The 18,432-nt window shown below is 50.5% G+C and overlaps 6 protein-coding genes across 6 annotated transcripts; 2 read left to right on the top strand and 4 right to left on the bottom strand.

The window, feature by feature from the left end:
• Positions 1 to 366: 366 nt before the first annotated feature.
• On the top strand, positions 367 to 2,907 carry PENARI_c016G02037 (threonine/serine exporter family protein; the record flags this gene model as incomplete). Its single annotated transcript, XM_022633977.1, has 1 exon — positions 367 to 2,907. The coding sequence occupies one exon, from the start codon at positions 367 to 369 to the stop codon at positions 2,905 to 2,907; it is 2,541 nt and encodes an 846-aa protein (XP_022486128.1).
• A 1,260-nt stretch (positions 2,908 to 4,167) lies between these two features.
• On the bottom strand, positions 4,168 to 6,042 carry PENARI_c016G06320 (Mis12-Mtw1 family protein; the record flags this gene model as incomplete). Its single annotated transcript, XM_022634076.1, has 5 exons — positions 4,168 to 4,702; positions 4,754 to 4,922; positions 4,977 to 5,147; positions 5,210 to 5,773; positions 5,844 to 6,042. 5 exons carry the CDS (start codon positions 6,040 to 6,042, stop codon positions 4,168 to 4,170), a joined length of 1,638 nt encoding a protein of 545 aa, XP_022486198.1.
• A 1,164-nt stretch (positions 6,043 to 7,206) lies between these two features.
• Positions 7,207 to 10,733, bottom strand: PENARI_c016G09867 (putative phosphatidylserine decarboxylase Psd2; the record flags this gene model as incomplete). Its single annotated transcript, XM_022634147.1, has 6 exons — positions 7,207 to 7,380; positions 7,436 to 9,690; positions 9,744 to 10,155; positions 10,209 to 10,370; positions 10,484 to 10,528; positions 10,587 to 10,733. 6 exons carry the CDS (start codon positions 10,731 to 10,733, stop codon positions 7,207 to 7,209), a joined length of 3,195 nt encoding a protein of 1,064 aa, XP_022486038.1.
• A 513-nt stretch (positions 10,734 to 11,246) lies between these two features.
• On the bottom strand, positions 11,247 to 12,752 carry PENARI_c016G10050 (putative MFS glucose transporter; the record flags this gene model as incomplete). The annotated part of the gene is made up of 2 exons (XM_022634155.1): positions 11,247 to 12,605; positions 12,657 to 12,752. 2 exons carry the CDS (start codon positions 12,750 to 12,752, stop codon positions 11,247 to 11,249), a joined length of 1,455 nt encoding a protein of 484 aa, XP_022485977.1.
• A 356-nt stretch (positions 12,753 to 13,108) lies between these two features.
• ssn3 (cyclin-dependent serine/threonine protein kinase SSN3) lies at positions 13,109 to 14,760 on the top strand (the record flags this gene model as incomplete). Its single annotated transcript, XM_022634121.1, has 3 exons — positions 13,109 to 13,199; positions 13,491 to 13,644; positions 13,692 to 14,760. 3 exons carry the CDS (start codon positions 13,109 to 13,111, stop codon positions 14,758 to 14,760), a joined length of 1,314 nt encoding a protein of 437 aa, XP_022486202.1.
• A 494-nt stretch (positions 14,761 to 15,254) lies between these two features.
• Positions 15,255 to 17,060, bottom strand: PENARI_c016G04718 (putative metaphase-anaphase transition protein (Mlo2); the record flags this gene model as incomplete). Its single annotated transcript, XM_022634043.1, has 4 exons — positions 15,255 to 15,262; positions 15,330 to 16,791; positions 16,855 to 16,909; positions 16,969 to 17,060. 4 exons carry the CDS (start codon positions 17,058 to 17,060, stop codon positions 15,255 to 15,257), a joined length of 1,617 nt encoding a protein of 538 aa, XP_022486122.1.
• Between the last annotated feature and the right edge of the window lie 1,372 nt (positions 17,061 to 18,432).

Below are 18,432 nucleotides of genomic sequence, written 5' to 3'. Positions count from 1 at the left end.
GGTATCCTGTTATCTATCATTATGTACTCGTGACATAGTTCTCATTCCTCGCAGGTCTTCCGCCGATCTTGACCCCCTTTCCGAAGAAATCTCACAGTGTGTGGGTTTCTTTCAGTCTTGTGCTTTTTTTCTAGTGATTTTCCTATGCTCTGCATTGAACAAGGTCGGCTCTTTCTCTCTATGAAATTGAAGCTATCAGGCTAAGCTCTCCAAGTTAGCTCACATATCTGACTGTTGCCGGGTTACAGTTAGCCCTACAGCGCGTGCTGCTCACTAAAAGCTCGGTCACCGAAGAGGCCTGTGAGCTCCACTGAGTAACCAAGTGATAAGAAGCTTTTATTATAAGAAAATAAGAAAAACACCCAAATGGCGGGGGGTTATTTTGACCTCCCGATCTCCTCCCGCCGTTCTACCTCTGACGTTAAACCAGTATCAGGCTTGCGTTCCTCGCTGCCCGGTTATAGTCCTGACAAGTTGTCTCGGCAGAGCCTGAGTGGCGCACGGGACAAGCATCGGAATGCAGGCATTCCCTGCACGACTCAGACTCAGTTGAAAATCGCCTGTGAATCCAAGAGCGAACCCACAGCGATCGACTCCCGACTCTACCAAAGGGGTTGTGAGCTGCCACAAAGACCACTACCCACGGTCAACATTCCAGCTATCCAGGAAACGAGCTCCCCAAGCCCCTCACTGGTTCCCCTAGGGGTCGATGGCCTCGCCTGCGCGTCAGTAGATGTCACTGGCCTGACGATCAGCACCAGGACCAGCTCTGGGACTGTACGGGAGCTCCATGAGCGTACGAATGTCAAGGGGGCTATCTACTTCGCACATGAAAAGGCCCATCAGCTCGCATCCCTTCTCAGTCCTCCAAAATCTCCGAAGCAAAGTCGATCTTTGTCTTCAATCGCCTCCAATCCTACTGAGGCGGCATTCGCTGAAGATGGGGATAAGTTTCCTATAATCTCTTTTCCTGAGAAACAACTCTTCGACGATTTAATACATGACAATGAATCGGCCTTCCTAGACGGGCGATCAACACCGCACACCTCTAAAGCACGTTATATTCTACGACAAATGTCACCCCGAGACCTCGACTTCCTGACTCGTCTTCGTGTTCCGTCTCTGTCTGGTCAGGATACCCCAAGCGAAGACAGAGACTCCGAATCCTATGACCGGCCGGTTCAGTACCGCGGAGGCATTCTCTCATCACTCCTCAAGCTCTACGACCACTCTCATCATGACCATGGTCATGGTGGTGGTCGCTACGATCACTCGCGCTCTCGACAGGGGAGCATGTCCGAGTACAGTGGACGTGGCTTATCCCCAGACTCTGTCTGGAAGCCACCCAAGAAGTGGTATGAGAAGTCCTCTGCTCGCTCGAGCATTTCCGTGACTAGATCCTCCCACCAATCTAGCTCGCCTTTTGCGATGCTTACGCGGTCTCGCAGTAGCGGCGCTGCAATTCCGAGCATAGGTGGTCGTTCCCGGCCTAAATCTCACCTCGAAGACGAGATTCACATCACCGTTCATATTGCTGAGCTCTTGTCTCGGCAACGATATCTGATTCGTCTTTGTCGTGCTCTGATGAAGTATGGAGCTCCAACTCATCGGTTGGAGGAGTACATGCGAATGACAGCCCGTGTCATCCAGATCGATGGCCAATTCTTGTACATTCCTGGTTGTATGATCATTTCCTTCGATGATGCTTCTACACACACAACTGAAGTCAAGGTTGTCCGGTCCAGTCAAGGAATTGACCTGGGCAAACTGGCTGATGTCCACGAGATCTACAAAGAGGTCATTCACGATATCATTGGGGTTGAAGAGGCAATCCAACGACTGGACGAGGTGATGAAAAAGCCGAGCAAGTTCCACATCCTTTTCCTCATCTTCGCCCACGGTTGTGCTAGTGCATCAGTTGGACCGTTCGCTTTCGACGCCCGACCAATCGATATCCCTGTCGCTTTTCTGCTAGGCTGTCTTCTTGGAATACTGCAGTTGATTCTGTCGCCCAAATCGAGCTTATATTCCAACGTGTTCGAGATCTCAGCTGCAGTGCTGACCTCTTTCCTCGCCCGTGCCTTTGGAAGCATCAGGTTCCAGGGTGAGCCTCTCTTTTGCTTCTCGGCTCTAGCACAGTCAGCCATCGCCCTCATCCTACCAGGATACACGGTACTTTGTGCTAGTCTCGAGCTCCAGTCGCGCAGTATCATCGCTGGATCAGTCCGCATGGTCTATGCCATTGTCTACTCCTTGTTCCTCGGGTTCGGAATTACAATTGGCACAGCTGTGTACGGACTACTCGACTCGCAAGCCTCAACTGCATATACATGCCCTGCCAGTCCCATCCGCAATGAGTACCTTCAAAGGTTTCCATTCGTGATCGTGTTCACTGTGTGTTTGGCAATAGTCAACCGTGCCAAGTGGCGACAAATCCCTATTATGATGATCATCTCTTTGGCAGGCTACGTGGTCAACTACTTCAGCGCTAAGCGTTTTTACTCCAATACTCAGGTCTCCAATGCCCTAGGTGCCTTTGTCATTGGTGTAATGGGGAATTTCTACAGTCGTCTGCGACACGGTCTTGCCGCTGCGGCAATGTTGCCAGCGATATTCGTCCTCGTTCCCTCTGGTCTTGCAGCTAGTGGCTCGCTGATATCGGGTATTACCTCTGCAGAAGAGATGACCCGGTCTCCCTACGCGGTTGTCAATAATGGAACGCAGGGCTTCGTCGACGCAGCAAAGAACCTCTCATCTGACCAGGCGAAGACCCAGAGCTATGGCGTCGTCTTCGATATCGGATATGGTATGGTGCAAGTTGCTATTGGCACTACTGTCGGTCTCTTCCTGGCTGCTTTGGTGGTCTATCCATTAGGCAAGAAACGAAGCGGACTCTTCAGTTTTTGAGCTGCCAATACATGACCAGTCACCCCTGGCATCCCCTTTGCATTTGATATCTTAGCGTCATGCCCGGCTTGCGGGGTCTTGAACGTTTGCATTTATGGGCCGTAACTGATCAACCCCTTGCATTGCATCTTGATGATCTACGGTGATCTTCACTCTTATCTATTCCGTCATTAAGCAGCGGATTGAATGTCGCGTTGCATACAGACTGTGATTTTTTAGTCCTCTTTGCCTCTTTGTTCCCGTTCAATTGACTAAGTCTATATCGACTCTCTCTCTCTCTCTCCACGCCACCCCTGACTCTCCGTCTGGACGTATATAGAAGCTACGATTCTTACGAGTCACGACCAAAATCACCGAGGACCTCCCCCCGTGTATTTGTGCTATGTTGACCTTTCCTTTTCCTGGGACTTGCTTTGGACTTGATTTGCGGGTGTCTTTTGGATATGGAGGCAGGAAGAGCAAAATTGTTTTATCTTGGGGTTTGTTTTTGGGTGCCATCTTTGAATTTCAGTTTGTTTTTATCAGCGGGCTCTTGAAGCACCAGCATCAATTGATGGAGCAGCATTGTCATTTACGTTGATTATATTTTGTATTCTCTCGTTCTGTTTGTTATTGTTCGCTATATACGAGAGTACACTCTGTCATGTTTGATCTTTGAGATACCTAGGCTATATCAGCTTTTGTTATGTTAATTTACAGTGTCGTTTCTCAAGTCCTTTCCACTCTGTAGATTGCCTTCACGTTTCTGCAAGGGATCATACAGCCGAGGCTCATATGTTAGCTTGAGTTCGGCAGGCTGCAGAACACAGCCAATAGACGTAACCCTATTTGTTAGATTAATCTCCGCGTCATACTCTAATCACGCTAAGCTTCATCCCTTGGATATCAAAAATTGTTGCACTAATAATTGATGGCATGCATTAGGCACTACTAGGCTACCTATTTACCCAGCCCAAAATCACCGTTCACCTCATGAAATAGATCACAGAATCACGACCCCAAACTCCGAGCTTGTGGAATTGATGCAAATGCTATCCCAATCAACCCCGTAAATGCGCCTTTCCCCAGCTCCACGGTGTGGACTGGGGCTCATCAAAATCATCGCTATCAGTTCGTTCGTAGTGAACCCTTGCAGTAATTCCCAGATCGGAGAAGGGAGAAAAAGAAGAAAAGAGACGAACGGAGAATCGCCAGAAAACAACTTATTGAGGGTATAGCCAGGGAGAATGAATCCCCGTAAACAGTAGACAAATGGCAGTCCTATCGCCTCTCGAGTCGGCTGAGAGCTCCCAGGATAAGACCCAGGTCTTCTCGGGGCCTTGGCACATCTGCTGGCTGGTTTCTGTTGTCGCCTTCGATTGCGAGACGGCTTTGTGTATTGTGCGCGTCGCGCTCTTCCAGTCGTTGTGAGCAAATGCGGAGTATTCGGGATGAGACAGTGTCAGCAGAAGCGCGGTACAGTTCAATATCATGTACACCGGCCGCGAAGGCGTCGAGCGTTGGTGCTAGGCCAGCTGTAATGCGTGATAGTTGAGATGAGACGGCAGATGGGGTCATAGGTGGTCGAGTAGAAGATGAGGTAGAAGATTCCTCTTCTGATGGCTGAGTCGGAGGGTTGAGAGATCTCAATATGGCTTGTTGAGAGGGGTCTAGAAGAGAGGGATCGACTTCTTCCCGTGATTTCTTGGAGGATCGTTTCGTCTTTTGCTGATCGTCCGGTTGCGACTCGGATTTGAGAGCTGGAATCGCTGGTTGACGAAGGATTGCATTGAGGGACTGTCGTTCTTTTTGTAGTCTGAGATCTGTTAGCCAACGTGTCCCGCACTCAAATCAATGCTCGACTTACTTTTGGATGTGCTCCTCCAATTCCTTGATCTTATCTGTGTTCTGCACGTTTCGTGGGTTCGGTTTCTTCACGATCACAGCTGGGGGATTCAATTCTTCGCGAGAAAACCAGTTGGAAAGCTCTGAATTGCTCGAGAATTCCCGAAGTAGCTCCTCTTGTATCACACGCGCTGTAAAATTCCCGGTTAGCATCTTCTTAATGCAAGCCCACAGTATCCACATACCTGCTAAACGCGCACTTTGGTCATCTGAATTTGAGGCCCCTGAAGGCTTGTCGCCAAGCGCACGAGTTGCACACCAGATCAAAAGCTGGCGCATCCTTCGCGGCTCCGGAAGACCTTCATCGGCAATGTGTTTATAGAAATCTGCCACGCTGACTTCTCGATGGGGTAATGCTATACGATAGAGAAAATCAGTAGTTATCCCTTGATAATCCTCGACAGACAAGGAACCCTACCATTTGATGTACCCGAGTCAATTAAATCACTGGCCCGTCGCCCCCGTCTGCTCAAGCTGCTTCGTCGTCCTTTTTTATCGCCCTTCACACCCCGCAGCTCCTTGTTGCGCTGGATCACCGGAGTATCGGCCGTAGGTAGTGCCACCTTGGTTCCCGCGGGCGGTTGTTCTGGTGAATAGTATCCGTTCGTCTCTGGCGCTTTCGCTTTGGGGGGTCGTCCTTTCCTTGGTTTCTTGGCCTCTGGCTGCTGTTCTGGGCTATCGCGGTTGTGGGATGAGCGCGTCGCAGTTGCTGGTTGAGCTTCTGATTCTGTGTTCGTCTTCCCGGACCCCCTCGTTGGTCTCCTACTCGGGAGCTCCATGGATACCCCCTTCGCTGGCATCCCGCCTGAACCAGTTTTGTCTTCGGGTCGCTTCTTCGGTGGCCGCCCTCGTCTCGGTGTTGACTTTGGAGGCGCATTCTCAATATCCGAATTGAGGTTTTCGGGAATCGCTTCAATTGAAGGCCGGGGCTTCTTGGAGGGTTTCCGCGAGAATTGAAATCCATCATCCTCCTCGTATTGCACTGTAGTCGTTGAATTAGACATTTGTCCTACGCAATCACGCAAAAGCCTCATTCAAAGCAGATTACTCACCAGGTTTCCGCTTCCCGTCCTTTGCCATCTCCTCGAGCCCTTGATTACTTGCGCTTAATCGCGTAGTCCTCCGTTCCACTGTACCTTTGGACGCGCCCGCGGATTGCGATTGCGCCTTTGGGGCCGCCATTGTAATCGTCCCCAGCGGTTCGCGACGCTTTGTGGTAGTCGTAGTAGTCGCCAGGACCGCGATTGTCATGTCAGGAGGGGTGCACGCGGGGTTCTTTTGGTTGCTGATAAAGGTCGAGGTAAAAGAGAGTACCCTCCGTATCTGCGTTGGCTAGTTGCTTCGTGTTGTCTTTTTCTCCAGCCGAATACCCCTGGTTGAAGAGGCTTCCTGGAGAATGAACAAGCTCAACTCCCCTGTTCGGAAGAATGCCGAACCTGAATTAACTCCTCTGGGCAGCTCAACTGACTCGCGATACAACTATTGAATCGTTTCGAGCAGTCGCCTAACTCTCAGCTGGCGTGTATATTGGTGGTGGCACGGTCAAGCTTGTCGGTTCTCGGGGCAATCGGTTGGCGGTGGGCGGAATGTTAGGCGCGGGTCGCGTCAAGGTGCAGTACTGCAAGTAGTGAGCAGCAGATTATGCGATGTCGTTATTCAGTTCCGCGAAAAGATACGCAAGGGGAGCGCAGCATAGGTCGGCGGGTGGTGAGTGGTGGGTTGGATTCTCGCACGCGGTTGTTTTGGTCGGGCGCGTGGGGACCGCGCTAGTCTCCTTCGGGATTTGCAACCGTTATACTTCAATCTTCTACTTTGCTATTCTCCTTCTTGCTCTTCTTATAATTCTTTTAATCAATTGAGACCTTATGAATAAGCGTAAAGTTATTATATTATTCACGCTTACTAATGTTTTTTATAGGTACACTGTTGACCTTCGATATCCGAGGTAGACGTTGAGTGCCTATTTGTTGATGCTTGGGCAGCGAACCTCGAGGAGAAATGGATATAGAATAAGAAAGACTTCGAAACTCAATGTATGAAAAACACAAATAGGAAAGGAGAGTAAGGATGATAATCGGGATAAAAGATGAGATGATAGCTCTGTTTTGAACATATATATCTAGCCTGTAGCAGATGAAGTCAACAAGTGTTTACTCATATTTTGAATATCAGAGAATACGTATACAAGGACCAACAAATCGCTTTATGCATATCTCTTCAGATCAAACTGCCTCTCACCTCTACAGTGCACCACCTAGTCTCCGATGCTCGCAATGTGCAGATGCTGCAGATGAACGCTATGATGTGTAAAATGAAATGATACAAATGACCCCGCCAGCGCCAGTGTTGAAAAATATGTTCAGTGAAAGAGTGTCGGATGGTGGGAGTTGAGTCCCCAGAAAAAAGTAAGACAGATCATTGGAGTGTCTTCATCACGGTGGAAGGATTGCTCGGGGGTGCCAGGCTGCCCTCGATACGACGCTTGGCATCTTGCATTTCCTCGGCGGTGATGTTCTCGGCCTTCTTGGGCATGTCGGGCTCGAATTGAGGGATATCGGGACTATGTCCGACGGACATGCCAACTCGGATCTGAATTATTCGGGTTAGCTTCGCTGGCAGAAAGACACATAGACTTGACATTTACCAGAGTTTCCAGAGGGCCCTTGGAGTTATCCACCAGGTCCTTGTCAAAATTGACCTTGCCTTCTTCGAAGAGAACGAGAAGGGTGCTACCGCCGAATTTGAAGTAACCCAGCTCTTCAGCGCGTGAGACCTTCTCGCCAGTTTTCCGAGTGATGATCGTGCTGCCCACCATCATGGCGCCCACACAGACAACCATAACCCGACCATGGGCGACAGAATCAATGGGAACGAGAATGCGGACATTCTCGCCATAGACGTCCAGTGCGGAGCGAATTGCCATTGGGTTCACAGTGTAATACTCACCCTCGATGGTCTTAGGCTCGCCCATGATTCCATCGACGGGGATGTGGAAGCGGTGATAGTCCTGGGGCGCCAGACGGAACACACCCATGGCACCGTTACGGTACCGAGCTGCGTCCTTTGGGTAGGCGTTGCCCAGAAGCCTTTCGATGGAGAACTCACGACCCTTCACCCAGATACTAGTTGCATCGCTCATACGGTCAAAGACGACTGCGCGACAGTCCGCCGGAGATACAACGATCTTGGGTTCCTCGGGAGCGGAGCATGGTCGGGCCTCGGGCTTCAAGGCACGGTAGAAGAATTCGTTGAAGTTACGGAATTTCTCCAATGGAAGCAGTACTTCGGACATATCCAGCTGGTGGAAGTTGATAAAGTCCAGGATCTGGGATGCAGAGGCTGGGTCGTCATACTTCCGACCCTGCTTGACACTCAAAGAGCGAAGGACACGGCGAATTCGCTTCTTTTCCATGTCACGACTTTTGATACCTTTGTAGAGCAATCGAATTCCCAATCGCACATAGACACTCATACGCTCCTCGTTGATCTGGCCGGTGATACGATCCTGGACAAGGATATTGGCCGAGTTCGCTCCGAGTTTGTATCCGCCATATGAGATCTTTGTAATGACCTTAGAGTACCACTTGCGCTGTGCCTGACTGGAGGTCACGAAACCACCCATGACCAGGTTGTCAACCTGCCGCCAGTCGCGACTTGCGCATGTAGCAATGTGCGTGATAATATCCGCATCAGAGCGCTTGGAAAGACGGGGCTGGTGGCAAAGAGGGCATTCGCGGATTTCAATAACGTGCTCCTCGCCCCGTTCATCAGCGAGATCATCGGGCTGAGCGTACTCATCGTTGGAACTAGACTGGTCTTCGGTAGACAGGGTCGGAATGGCTGTTCTATGTGGGTCGGCATTGGAAGGGGCACTGGTGCTGGTTTCTAAGTGCTCATCGCTGCTAGATGGCTCACTTCCTTGACTTCCAGAGTTCGACAGCGGTGGGAGCGGGGGCAGCTTCGGAATCGCCATTGAGTTTCGCTTCTGCAGAGTCTTAAGCGTGTCCTCGAGGCAAACCACTGCCTGGTCGAACGAGAGATCATCGGTTTCATTGGCCGCATTGTCTTCGCTGAACCGCTCGAAGAAGCTGTCGATGGTCGATTCCTTCAGGGTCGAACCGAGAGTATCAAGCATTGTCGTCATTTCAACCTTGTCAATGCGACCACTCTCATCTGCATCGTATTGCTTGAGCATCAGTCTCCAGAATTGCTGACGCAGAGCACTATATGGTAAGAACTTTGCCTTAACATGCAACTCTGGTGAATGCTTGTCTTCCCAACGCTCCCGGTTCTTCAGGATGAGAGGGATGGTATAAGACCGGAAGCCGTTCTTGTCAGGGGGCGGGGCCGAATCGCTATCATACGCAGTCGTTGTGGAGGGCACCTGCAAAGTGCTGGCGCTATCCATCACTGCAATTCCTTCTTCTGGGAGGGAGGAGGGTGCGATGAGAGTTGGCACAGGTACGTCCTGCATGGATTGGCTTGAGACTGAGGTAGCGGAGCTACGAGTCTTCAGTATAGGCCTAGACATTCTTGAAAGATTTGAGGAAGAGGCGGAAGGGCTGACTCGCGATGACTTGGTGGTCGGGCTCGGCTCTTCTACCGCCTCCTCCAACTCTATAAATTTGTACAGCCCCGTCTCGGGGTCTGCAATAGGGCCGGACTGAACGAGGTTTTGGAGTGGGAAACCAGCCGAAGCGACGAAGTCATTGCCGGAGAATTTGTCACGATCCATCACAGTGAAGCTAATAGTGTAGTTTTGTTCGTGTCGCATGACCTGGAACACCATTTTCTCATGGTAAACTGGATTCAAGTTATGGCGTATAACAGGAGTCCTCAGGGTCTTTCTGCCAAGAGAGGTCACGACGAAGGGATCCATATCGAACGATGTCCGCGTCACTAGTAACTCAATCAATCAATCTGTCAACATCAGGAGAGCCGGGAATCTGTACCATTCCGTTCAGGGGGCAAATCGGTCACTTTGACAATCTCCATGAAGACAATGCCTTGCACCCCACTGCCTGAGCCAGAGAACTGGTATGCGCGAGCTGCCAGGGACTTGCGCCTCAAGCGGGCCATGCGAAGTCGCCGGCGACGCTTTTCCACCACTTCTGGTTGTGTTAGGTCATCGGCTTCATCGGAGGTCTCTTCGTCCCGATCGAGATCATCGAAATCAACCGGGGGGAGCTGGTCATCGTCCTCTGCCGAGAATACGAGTCGCTTGAACTTGCGGTATGTGTCTGACGGCGGCGCAGCGGGGCTCGCGGAATCAACGAGGGAGAACTGCAACAGGATTTCGCCCGAGACAGTGCTGTCCTTCTTCTTGGCCGGCTTCCGTTTCGATTTGAGGGTATACCATTTGGGCTGTGTCTAGTATCAGCATTGAGACTCCGATGATCCGAATGTGTGCCTCCCACCTCTGGATTCAATTGGCCATCAATGAAGATGTCCTCTAGTGCGATGTCGAATTCGCCCAGGTAATCCTTGCCGAACCGATCATGATCCCAACAAATACATTCCAACAGCGGTACACCCACAATGGGCATTTCGAACGAGACGTTCCATTCGGGGTTCAGGGTCTTAAATATTGTCGGTGTCGACTGTCTCGCGTCTCCCAATGTAACCACCAAGTACTGTACGTGTAAGCGATCATGGCCGAAGTTGCGTTTGGGGGGTGTTGAGGGGTGCTCACTGGGTCGCTCGTGCCACCTCGGTCTTTGGCTGCGAGGTTTTGTCCCTATTGAGCGCTATTGTCAGAGTACAGTAGAGAAGAGATAACACAATGCATGACTTACCCGAATCACAGAAACCTTCAGCAGTAGAGGCTTTGAGTCTGGTGGTGTTCGTAGCGGACTGGTGCTTCTGCTTTGGCCGGGTGTTGACGACGCGCTCCTCGTGGAGAGATGCGAGCTCAACCGTGAGGGCAATCCCAACCGGACCATGACGGATGTGTAGAGGACAAAGGTGAAGGGGAAAAGAAAGAAAGGAGTAGCGGGGGAAATAAGTGTTGTGGCTCAGGGTCCCCTAGTCAAGGTGGCTTGTTCTTAGACCCCAGGTCTCCCAGTTCTCGATTCTCGATCTAAGATCTCCAGCCGATCGGCAGCAGAGGCTGTCGTGGCAGTACAGTACAATCACCAAAGTCCAATAGAAGAGCAAACAGTAGTTCTTTGTAGATCTCAACAAAATATAAAGGAGAGAGCAAGAGACAATGCCATTGAGCGGACCAGCTCGGTATCGACGTCAATCGTTCCCCACACCGCAACTTGGATAAAATGGATGCCTACTGGGACTGTTTTAGGTGCATGTATAGTGTTACGGACGGAGTACTGTTTTCCCTAAGATGTCACAGTTTCAAATCTGCTGCGAGCCATGTATGAACTGTCTACGAATTTATGTTGAGACGTGTTGAGAAACAGAAACCGGAATCAAAGTTGACGGGTAAACGGTCGATCACTTTAGTCTTGTCGTCGGTCCGTCCGATTCCAGACTTCATCAGCATTGGCTTTGCCTTTGGTCTCTGGTACATATCGATAGATAAAGCCACCTAGTAACCCTGCCATAGCTGCAAAGACCCAATAGACCTTTCCGCGGCCTCCGAGAGCATCATTGAGGATGGGGAAGAATTGCGCAACCACAAAGGTTGCAATCCAGTTGGCACCCAGTGCCCAACTCTGCGCTGCGCCAACTGCTTCTGGTCCAACCAGCTCGGAGGCCAGAATAAAGGGGACTGGGCCAAGTCCGACCGCGAAGCATGCCACGAAGAGCAATGCTGCGATCGCAGTCAGGATCTTCGCATTTATGTAGATGCTAATCGCGAGAAGAATAGAACTGCTGCCCATACCACTGATGCTCAGCAGGAGACACGTCTTGCGGCCGATGCGGTCCGGTAGTGGAGAGCACGCCAGCGTGATCAGGAGATTGATAGCCGAGATCATCACTGTCAGTAACGCGGCTGTCGTAGGTAGGATGGTCTGCAGCAGGGACACACTGTACATAACAATGCTGTTCATTCCGGTCAATTGTTGAGCCACCATCACTCCAACCACAGCGACAATGGCCGGGCGATAGTAAGGGTCCTTGACTACCTGCATGAACGTAACAGAAGGCTTCTTGGAAGATTGAGTCTCTGATGGGGCGAGCAAAGACTCTTCTTCACCGGATAGAGCATCCGAAATCCTCCAGCTAGCAATCTCCGCTTCAATATCAGCATCTCGGCCGCGGATCCGCTGTAGGACTCTGCGTGCATAGCCAACCTTCTGGTGTTCTGCGAGCCAGGCAGGACTCTCCGGTACCAAGAACAGCCCCAAAAGTTCCAAGGCACCAATTATTCCAGCCACAGCTAAGATCAGTCTCCAGATGTTTGCTTCGCTCCAGAAATACCCCAGGGTTTGGGCCAACAATATACCAACATTGGTCATGATTTGGGTAAAGGCACCGAAGAAGCCTCGAGCACTGGGAGGAGCGATCTCTGAGATATAGATTGGGCCAACCACAATGGCAGCACCGGAACCAATTCCGGAGAGGAATCTACCCAAAACAAGAAGCGGAATGGCGGGCGCAAGTGTCTCTGCCACAGGGCCCAGGGTGAAGAACACCGTAGTCGCCCGGAGGGCAAGGAGACGCCCGTACTTAGTCGAGACAGGTCCTGCCAGCAGAGCCCCGACCAGACCACCGAGCGTGTAGATTGAAGAGACCAGGCCGAATTGGGATGGGCTCATCGCAAGACATTGCGGCAGACCATGGAATGTAATGCCTGCAGAATGAACACCTTTGCGTTCACATGTTATCACTGCTTGAGGGGCATTTAGCTCTGCCTGTTCATGGTATCAGTGATGCTCCGCAAATGCGGGGACTAGATACCCTACCAAATGGTAGCCGAATTGAAGCGGGCCAAGCGTGGTGATGAATACGAGATAGACCAAATACGGCGTCACGCTTGACTTGGTTGATGTATCTGACATCGTGAAACAAGTCCAAGGCGAAATGACTGGAGTGTTGGGGACACGGAGGGATGGAGGGATGGATCGGGATGACGCCTATCCCACCCCTTCGCAGTTGGGATTAGATAAGATCAGATCAAACTGAATAAGTGAAATTAACCGAGTTACGAACTATGCCAGCCCGAAAGAGAAGTACATGTAGACTCCAAGTTGTCATATCAAGAGTCCCGAGGTGGCCGGGAAAGCTGACTCAGCATCTCCTGTTTCAACCCTCCAGCTGAACTCATCGCCTGAAAAGAGCTTCAAGACCGACAATATTCCACTTTACTTGAAACCTGTGGACAAACACCAATGGATGCTGTCAAGGCCCTTCTCCAATGAGTCTGACAAACCCGCCCTCCTCCGGCTCTCTCTCTGCCCGAACCAGAGTCAGCCAGAACTTGAAACGCAGTCTGCAGGCCACTGATGGTAATTATATATTTCCTGTGCCTATCTCTTAAGTTTGGCTTGTTTGTATAGCCGTGTTTTCTCTTTTCATCATGTTTGGAAAGGGCTTTCCTTTTTTGAATTCTGGAGGATTCTATTCTCGTGGTAACTCTTTCCCCTTGGTTCTTTGTGTCGTGGATTTGGTTTGCACCTCTCTATGCAATTGGCATGGTCAAAAGGCTTGAATATTGTGATATGTTTCCGTCATCAGGCACTTTCTCCTCACCAAGCAGTTTGCTGCAAATTGTTCTGGGCTGACATGTCGTGGTATAGATGCCGTCGAATCTCGGAGACCTGGTGGATATACCAGCAAGGTCCGGGTTCGAGATCGATATCACATTGTAGGTTTCATCAGCAGCGGAACCTATGGCCGAGTCTACAAGGCTCTCGGCAAAAATGGCAAGAAAGGAGAGTTTGCCATCAAAAAGTATGATCCGCGATGTATCACACTTCTTCATGTCTAACCTTGTCTAGATTCAAGCCTGACAAGGAAGGCGAGACGATCCAGTACACGGGTCTTTCACAGTCAGCCATCCGTGAAATGTCACTATGTACAGAGCTCTCGCATTCAAATGTCGTCCAATTAGAGGAAATCATCCTCGAAGACAAATGCATCTTCATGGTCTTCGAATACACGGAGCATGATTTGCTCCAGATCATCCACCATCACACTCAACCCCAAAGGCATGCCATCCCGGCCCGTATGGTCCGATCCATCCTGTTCCAATTGCTGAACGGGCTACTTTATCTACACACCAACTGGGTTCTGCATCGCGATTTAAAACCAGCAAACATCCTCGTCACCTCAAGCGGAGCCATCCGAATCGGCGATTTAGGGCTCGCTCGTTTGTTCTACAAGCCACTCAATTCACTGTTCTCCGGCGACAAAGTCGTCGTCACAATATGGTATCGGGCACCAGAGCTACTGCTGGGAAGTCGCCACTATACTCCTGCTGTGGATATGTGGGCAGTGGGTTGTATCTTCGCCGAACTCCTCTCCCTACGACCAATTTTCAAGGGCGAAGAAGCCAAAATGGACAGCAAAAAGACAGTCCCCTTCCAACGCAATCAAATGATGAAGATTGTCGAAATCCTTGGCCTTCCCCGCAAAGAATCCTGGCCGGGCCTGGTCTCTATGCCCGAATATTCCCAGCTCCAGTCTCTAGTGCTCCACCGACAACCTTCACATTTCCACCGTGGCTCAAATCTCGAAGGCTGGTACCAGAGCTGCCTAAAAAATGGCGGGTACAATTCTACCTCAAGTGCTGGTACACCCGGCTCCGATGGATTTGATCTCTTGTCACGGATGCTTGAATATGACCCGGCAAAGCGGATCACCGCCGAAGAGGCCCTCGAGCACCCCTACTTTGCCAATGGAGGCCCAATCAGCGGTAACTGCTTTGAGGGTATCGAGGGTAAATACCCCCATCGTCGGGTCAGCCAAGATGACAACGATATCCGCACTGGCAGTCTTCCCGGTACCAAGCGCAGTGGACTACCGGATGATTCGTTGATGAGAGCCTCAAAACGCCTTAAGGAATAATATACTTTCTTTGTTGTACATTTGCATTGGTCTTTTTCAGAGCGTGTGATGGACTGGTCGTGATATCTTCATCACCATAACGTGACATATTGAGTTTCGGCGTTTCAGGTACTAGCGAAGTTGGGTTTATGATTTACGTTGAAATCCATTCTGGGCATTATGAGATATCATCTCTTTTACAAAAAGCGTAGTGACAGTATGTATGCGGGAACAAGTAGATGGACCGTAGCAACAACAGGCGAGGAAAAGAGACGCAGAGGCTATGTGCTGATAGAAAACATGCATTTAATGCCTAAGAATGCAATTGATCAAGATCTCCGAAGTCTGCTAGATCATGTAGCCTCTCGTCCCTTATTATGCGCCATAAATGTCATAAGCGATTTGGATTGCCCGTCCCGAGTCCCATATCCATACAAAATTGTACATATCCCATCCATAAATAGATTCTCAACACCCGAAACTTCAGTCCCTGTAAAATACATCAAGATTCGTAATCAATATCCTATCAGAAAACAAAGAGTTAGTTGTAAGTGCCAGAAATTTGCACACCAGTTATCGATATAACTTACCATTCTGCTCGCGTCGACCATCTCCATCAGTACCATTATCCTCACCACCACCACCAACAGCAGAGGCATGACCAGCAGCATCTCGAATCCCCTGATCATCACCACGCAGCTTCTCAAAGTGACTCTTGATATCATCAGCACTAACTGCCTGCCCACTCTCAGCGAACGGCCTCAGGAACTCCTTCAGATTGTCGCGGAGGTGGTTGTACGCCATTGCACCCTCGATAGCGCGCACACGGTCAATGTTGTTGAAGGCTGCCTCGCCGCGCTCGAGAATACTGCCTGTGCCGGTGCTGGCGGCACCGTTGGCTTCGCCGTCGTCTGAAAGAGGGGGCTCGTAGGTATCTTCTTCTTCGCGGAGTTGAGGGTGAGGTGCGAGGTGGGGGAAGCATTCTGCGCAACGGCAAAGTTGGTCGTGGAAATCTTCCAGGGCGAAGAGGGAGAATGACTCGGTTGGCGTGGTTTCCGGGAGGGTGGTGTGTTTGGGGACAGAGGGAACCCGAGGAGTCTTGGTATCTTCCTCTTTCTTGACTGATCTTTCTTTGATGGATGCGAGTTCAGGTTTTTCTTCTTCCGTGGACACCGGTTCTTCCTTGGTCCGCTTCGTAGTGTGATCTTCCTCAAGATGATCCTCGCCATCCGCCTTGCGCTTCTTTGAGGACGTCTGCGCTGGCTCCTTGGGCCCTGTTTCTTTGGGCTGGATTTTTTTCGACTCAGTTTCGTCGGACTTGGTTTCCTTGGGCTCGTTGATGGAAGCGGAGTCATTTGCTACCACCTTTGTGTCCTTCAATCCACCTTCCTTGAAAACCGGCGGCAAGAAACCACGCGTTCCAGCATATGGCTTGATCCAGGGATTTGAGTCAACGCACTTGAAGCAGATCAAATGATGGAAGTCATCCTCAGTGGGGAATCCAGGTGGAAGCGGAGTTTCTTCCTCGTCCTGAGCATCCCCGGTAGCGTCACCACCACCGACTGTGACCTTGGGTGCAGCCTTATGCCAATCGCGCGATAAACCGATCAGACACTCTGGGTGCCACCAGTCCTCACCACAGCCTCCCGTCTCGACGGTGCCAATCCCCAGGCACTGGAACATGATTCCCTTCTCTTGGTGAGCATCATACTGTTCGCCACAGCCGCAGAATTGGTTGCGGAAATTGTGGTTATAAGAGTTGCCCGCAGCAGCCTCTTGAGAGTGAACACCTTTCTTTCCAGTCTTAGGATCTTCACGTAGCGTGCAAGTGGAAGAAGAAGGCAGGCGAGTGGTGCCGCAGTCGCAGACAAAATTGCGCTTGTTGAAGAGTTCGACTAGGTTGTGTTCACCGTGGCAGGAGATCGAGCATGAGTAGCAGACAGCAGCGGCATCGTAGGGTTCGTCGGGATTGGCAGGAGGAGGGTTGCAAGTGAGGCAAGCGAAGAGGATCTGTCGTAACGGCCCAAGGGCATATGTGCAGGAATCGAAGGACTGAATGCGAGAAGTTAGCTATTTACCACGCTGCACTGAGAGACTTCATGGTGGAACGCTCACATAAGGCAGAGCCTCGCGCGCATCGGCCTCTAGTTGAAGCTGGGAGTCAATAAACCTGATGTGGATTAGCATCGTCATCACAGGGCTTGGAAGACATTGAGGAATGATCCATACTGCCTTGCGGTCTGCGAGTTCTGGGAGCTGAAGCTTTCGCGTCGGCCATCTTCAGCCTTGATTTGATCACTCGCTGTTTGTACGGAGTCCATCTTCAGAGGTCTGCTTATGTTGTCCGAACCTGGTCAATATCTCAGGGCCGAGGAGAGTGGCCCGTCGCGACGTGCAAAACAGAATGACGCAATGTGCGGGAAGCGCAATGATCGCACGATCGATGGCAAACGAGCCTGGGGATGTGGACACGATTAGGGTAATGTTGTGATTGCAAACAGTGGGATATATCGGCGAAGCAGAGAGGCGCGGAGTGGAGCGGACAATCGAGGTTGTGAACAAGGTAGGTTGTGTGGAGCGTTGTCAGGAACGATGCGAGCACTGATGACGAGGTGAATGCTGTTTGAGTGTCGCGCTTAAGGTTAGTGTGCAAGATCGAAGTTGTGGGAGCCAAAAATCGCGTGTCGTAGGATCAGACAACCGTGAATAAGGTTGGCGTCGCGGACGTGATGAGGCGCGGTCAATATGGGAGGGCCGCAATTGCCAGAGACGTTGGGTAGCAAACGATCAAAATCAAGCTTCAACTCGTATATAGAGAATCGCACAGCCTTGAAAGAATCAGACTGAATGTACGAACAATCCCTTGTGAATCTTCAGTGCCGCAATCATATGCCAACTCCATTGATGCGCGAGAAGTTTGCCTAGTTTGCCCTTTTTGCAATGGCCCATAGAGGATGTATATGTATAACTAGATCTCATGTTGGATATGGTTAGCCTTGATGTATTTCACATCTATTTGCTTCAATGATTGCTATAAGAATAAGATAATCTCAAGCAAAATCTCTAGGCCCAAACACTCCCTCTACTACTATCGGTTACCGCGTTATCACTTATTTGGACAATGAAGTGCCTCTCAACAGAGAAATACACCAAAAATTTTCACTTTATCCTGTCCTTTGAAGAGAATGAAATAGACAATAAGATAATCGAGGATATTTAAGTCCCTATGGGGCAAACAACGCAGTATGAAGTACAACAGTCCCACAGCCTCCATGTCTCAAGGTATATATCATGGGAGATAATATTTGTCAGCCTATTGACCGACTGGCCAAGTGGTTAAGGCGTCCGTCTTACATGTTGAGCACGGAAGGTCGCAGGTTCGATCCCTGCGTCGGTCAATGTTTTTGCCATTCGAAAGTAGTCCTATCGTCTCGAGGTAGGTGTATTCTTGCCATTTTCATCCAAGGCTTTTTTTTTAAAGAAGAATAGGACAACCAGTATGCTTCGAGAATAACACCCTGGGTGCACTGTAGAATACGGTTACCCACCTTCCCGATTAGGGCTTAAGTGGAACGCGTCTTAGACGCGTCGCGATTTTGACGCGAGGAACTGAACTCTGCCGCTCCCTTTCCCTTTCGTCTCAGCCACACCACATCCAACCCACCAAGAGTCAAGGGAGGATACCACCTATCT

Source organism: Penicillium arizonense (assembly GCF_001773325.1).
Source record: "Penicillium arizonense strain CBS 141311 chromosome Unknown PENARI_contig016, whole genome shotgun sequence".
NCBI lineage: Eukaryota > Fungi > Ascomycota > Eurotiomycetes > Eurotiales > Aspergillaceae > Penicillium > Penicillium arizonense.
Note: the sequence above shows the minus strand (reverse complement) of the source record. Positions and strands in the feature narration are given on the sequence as shown.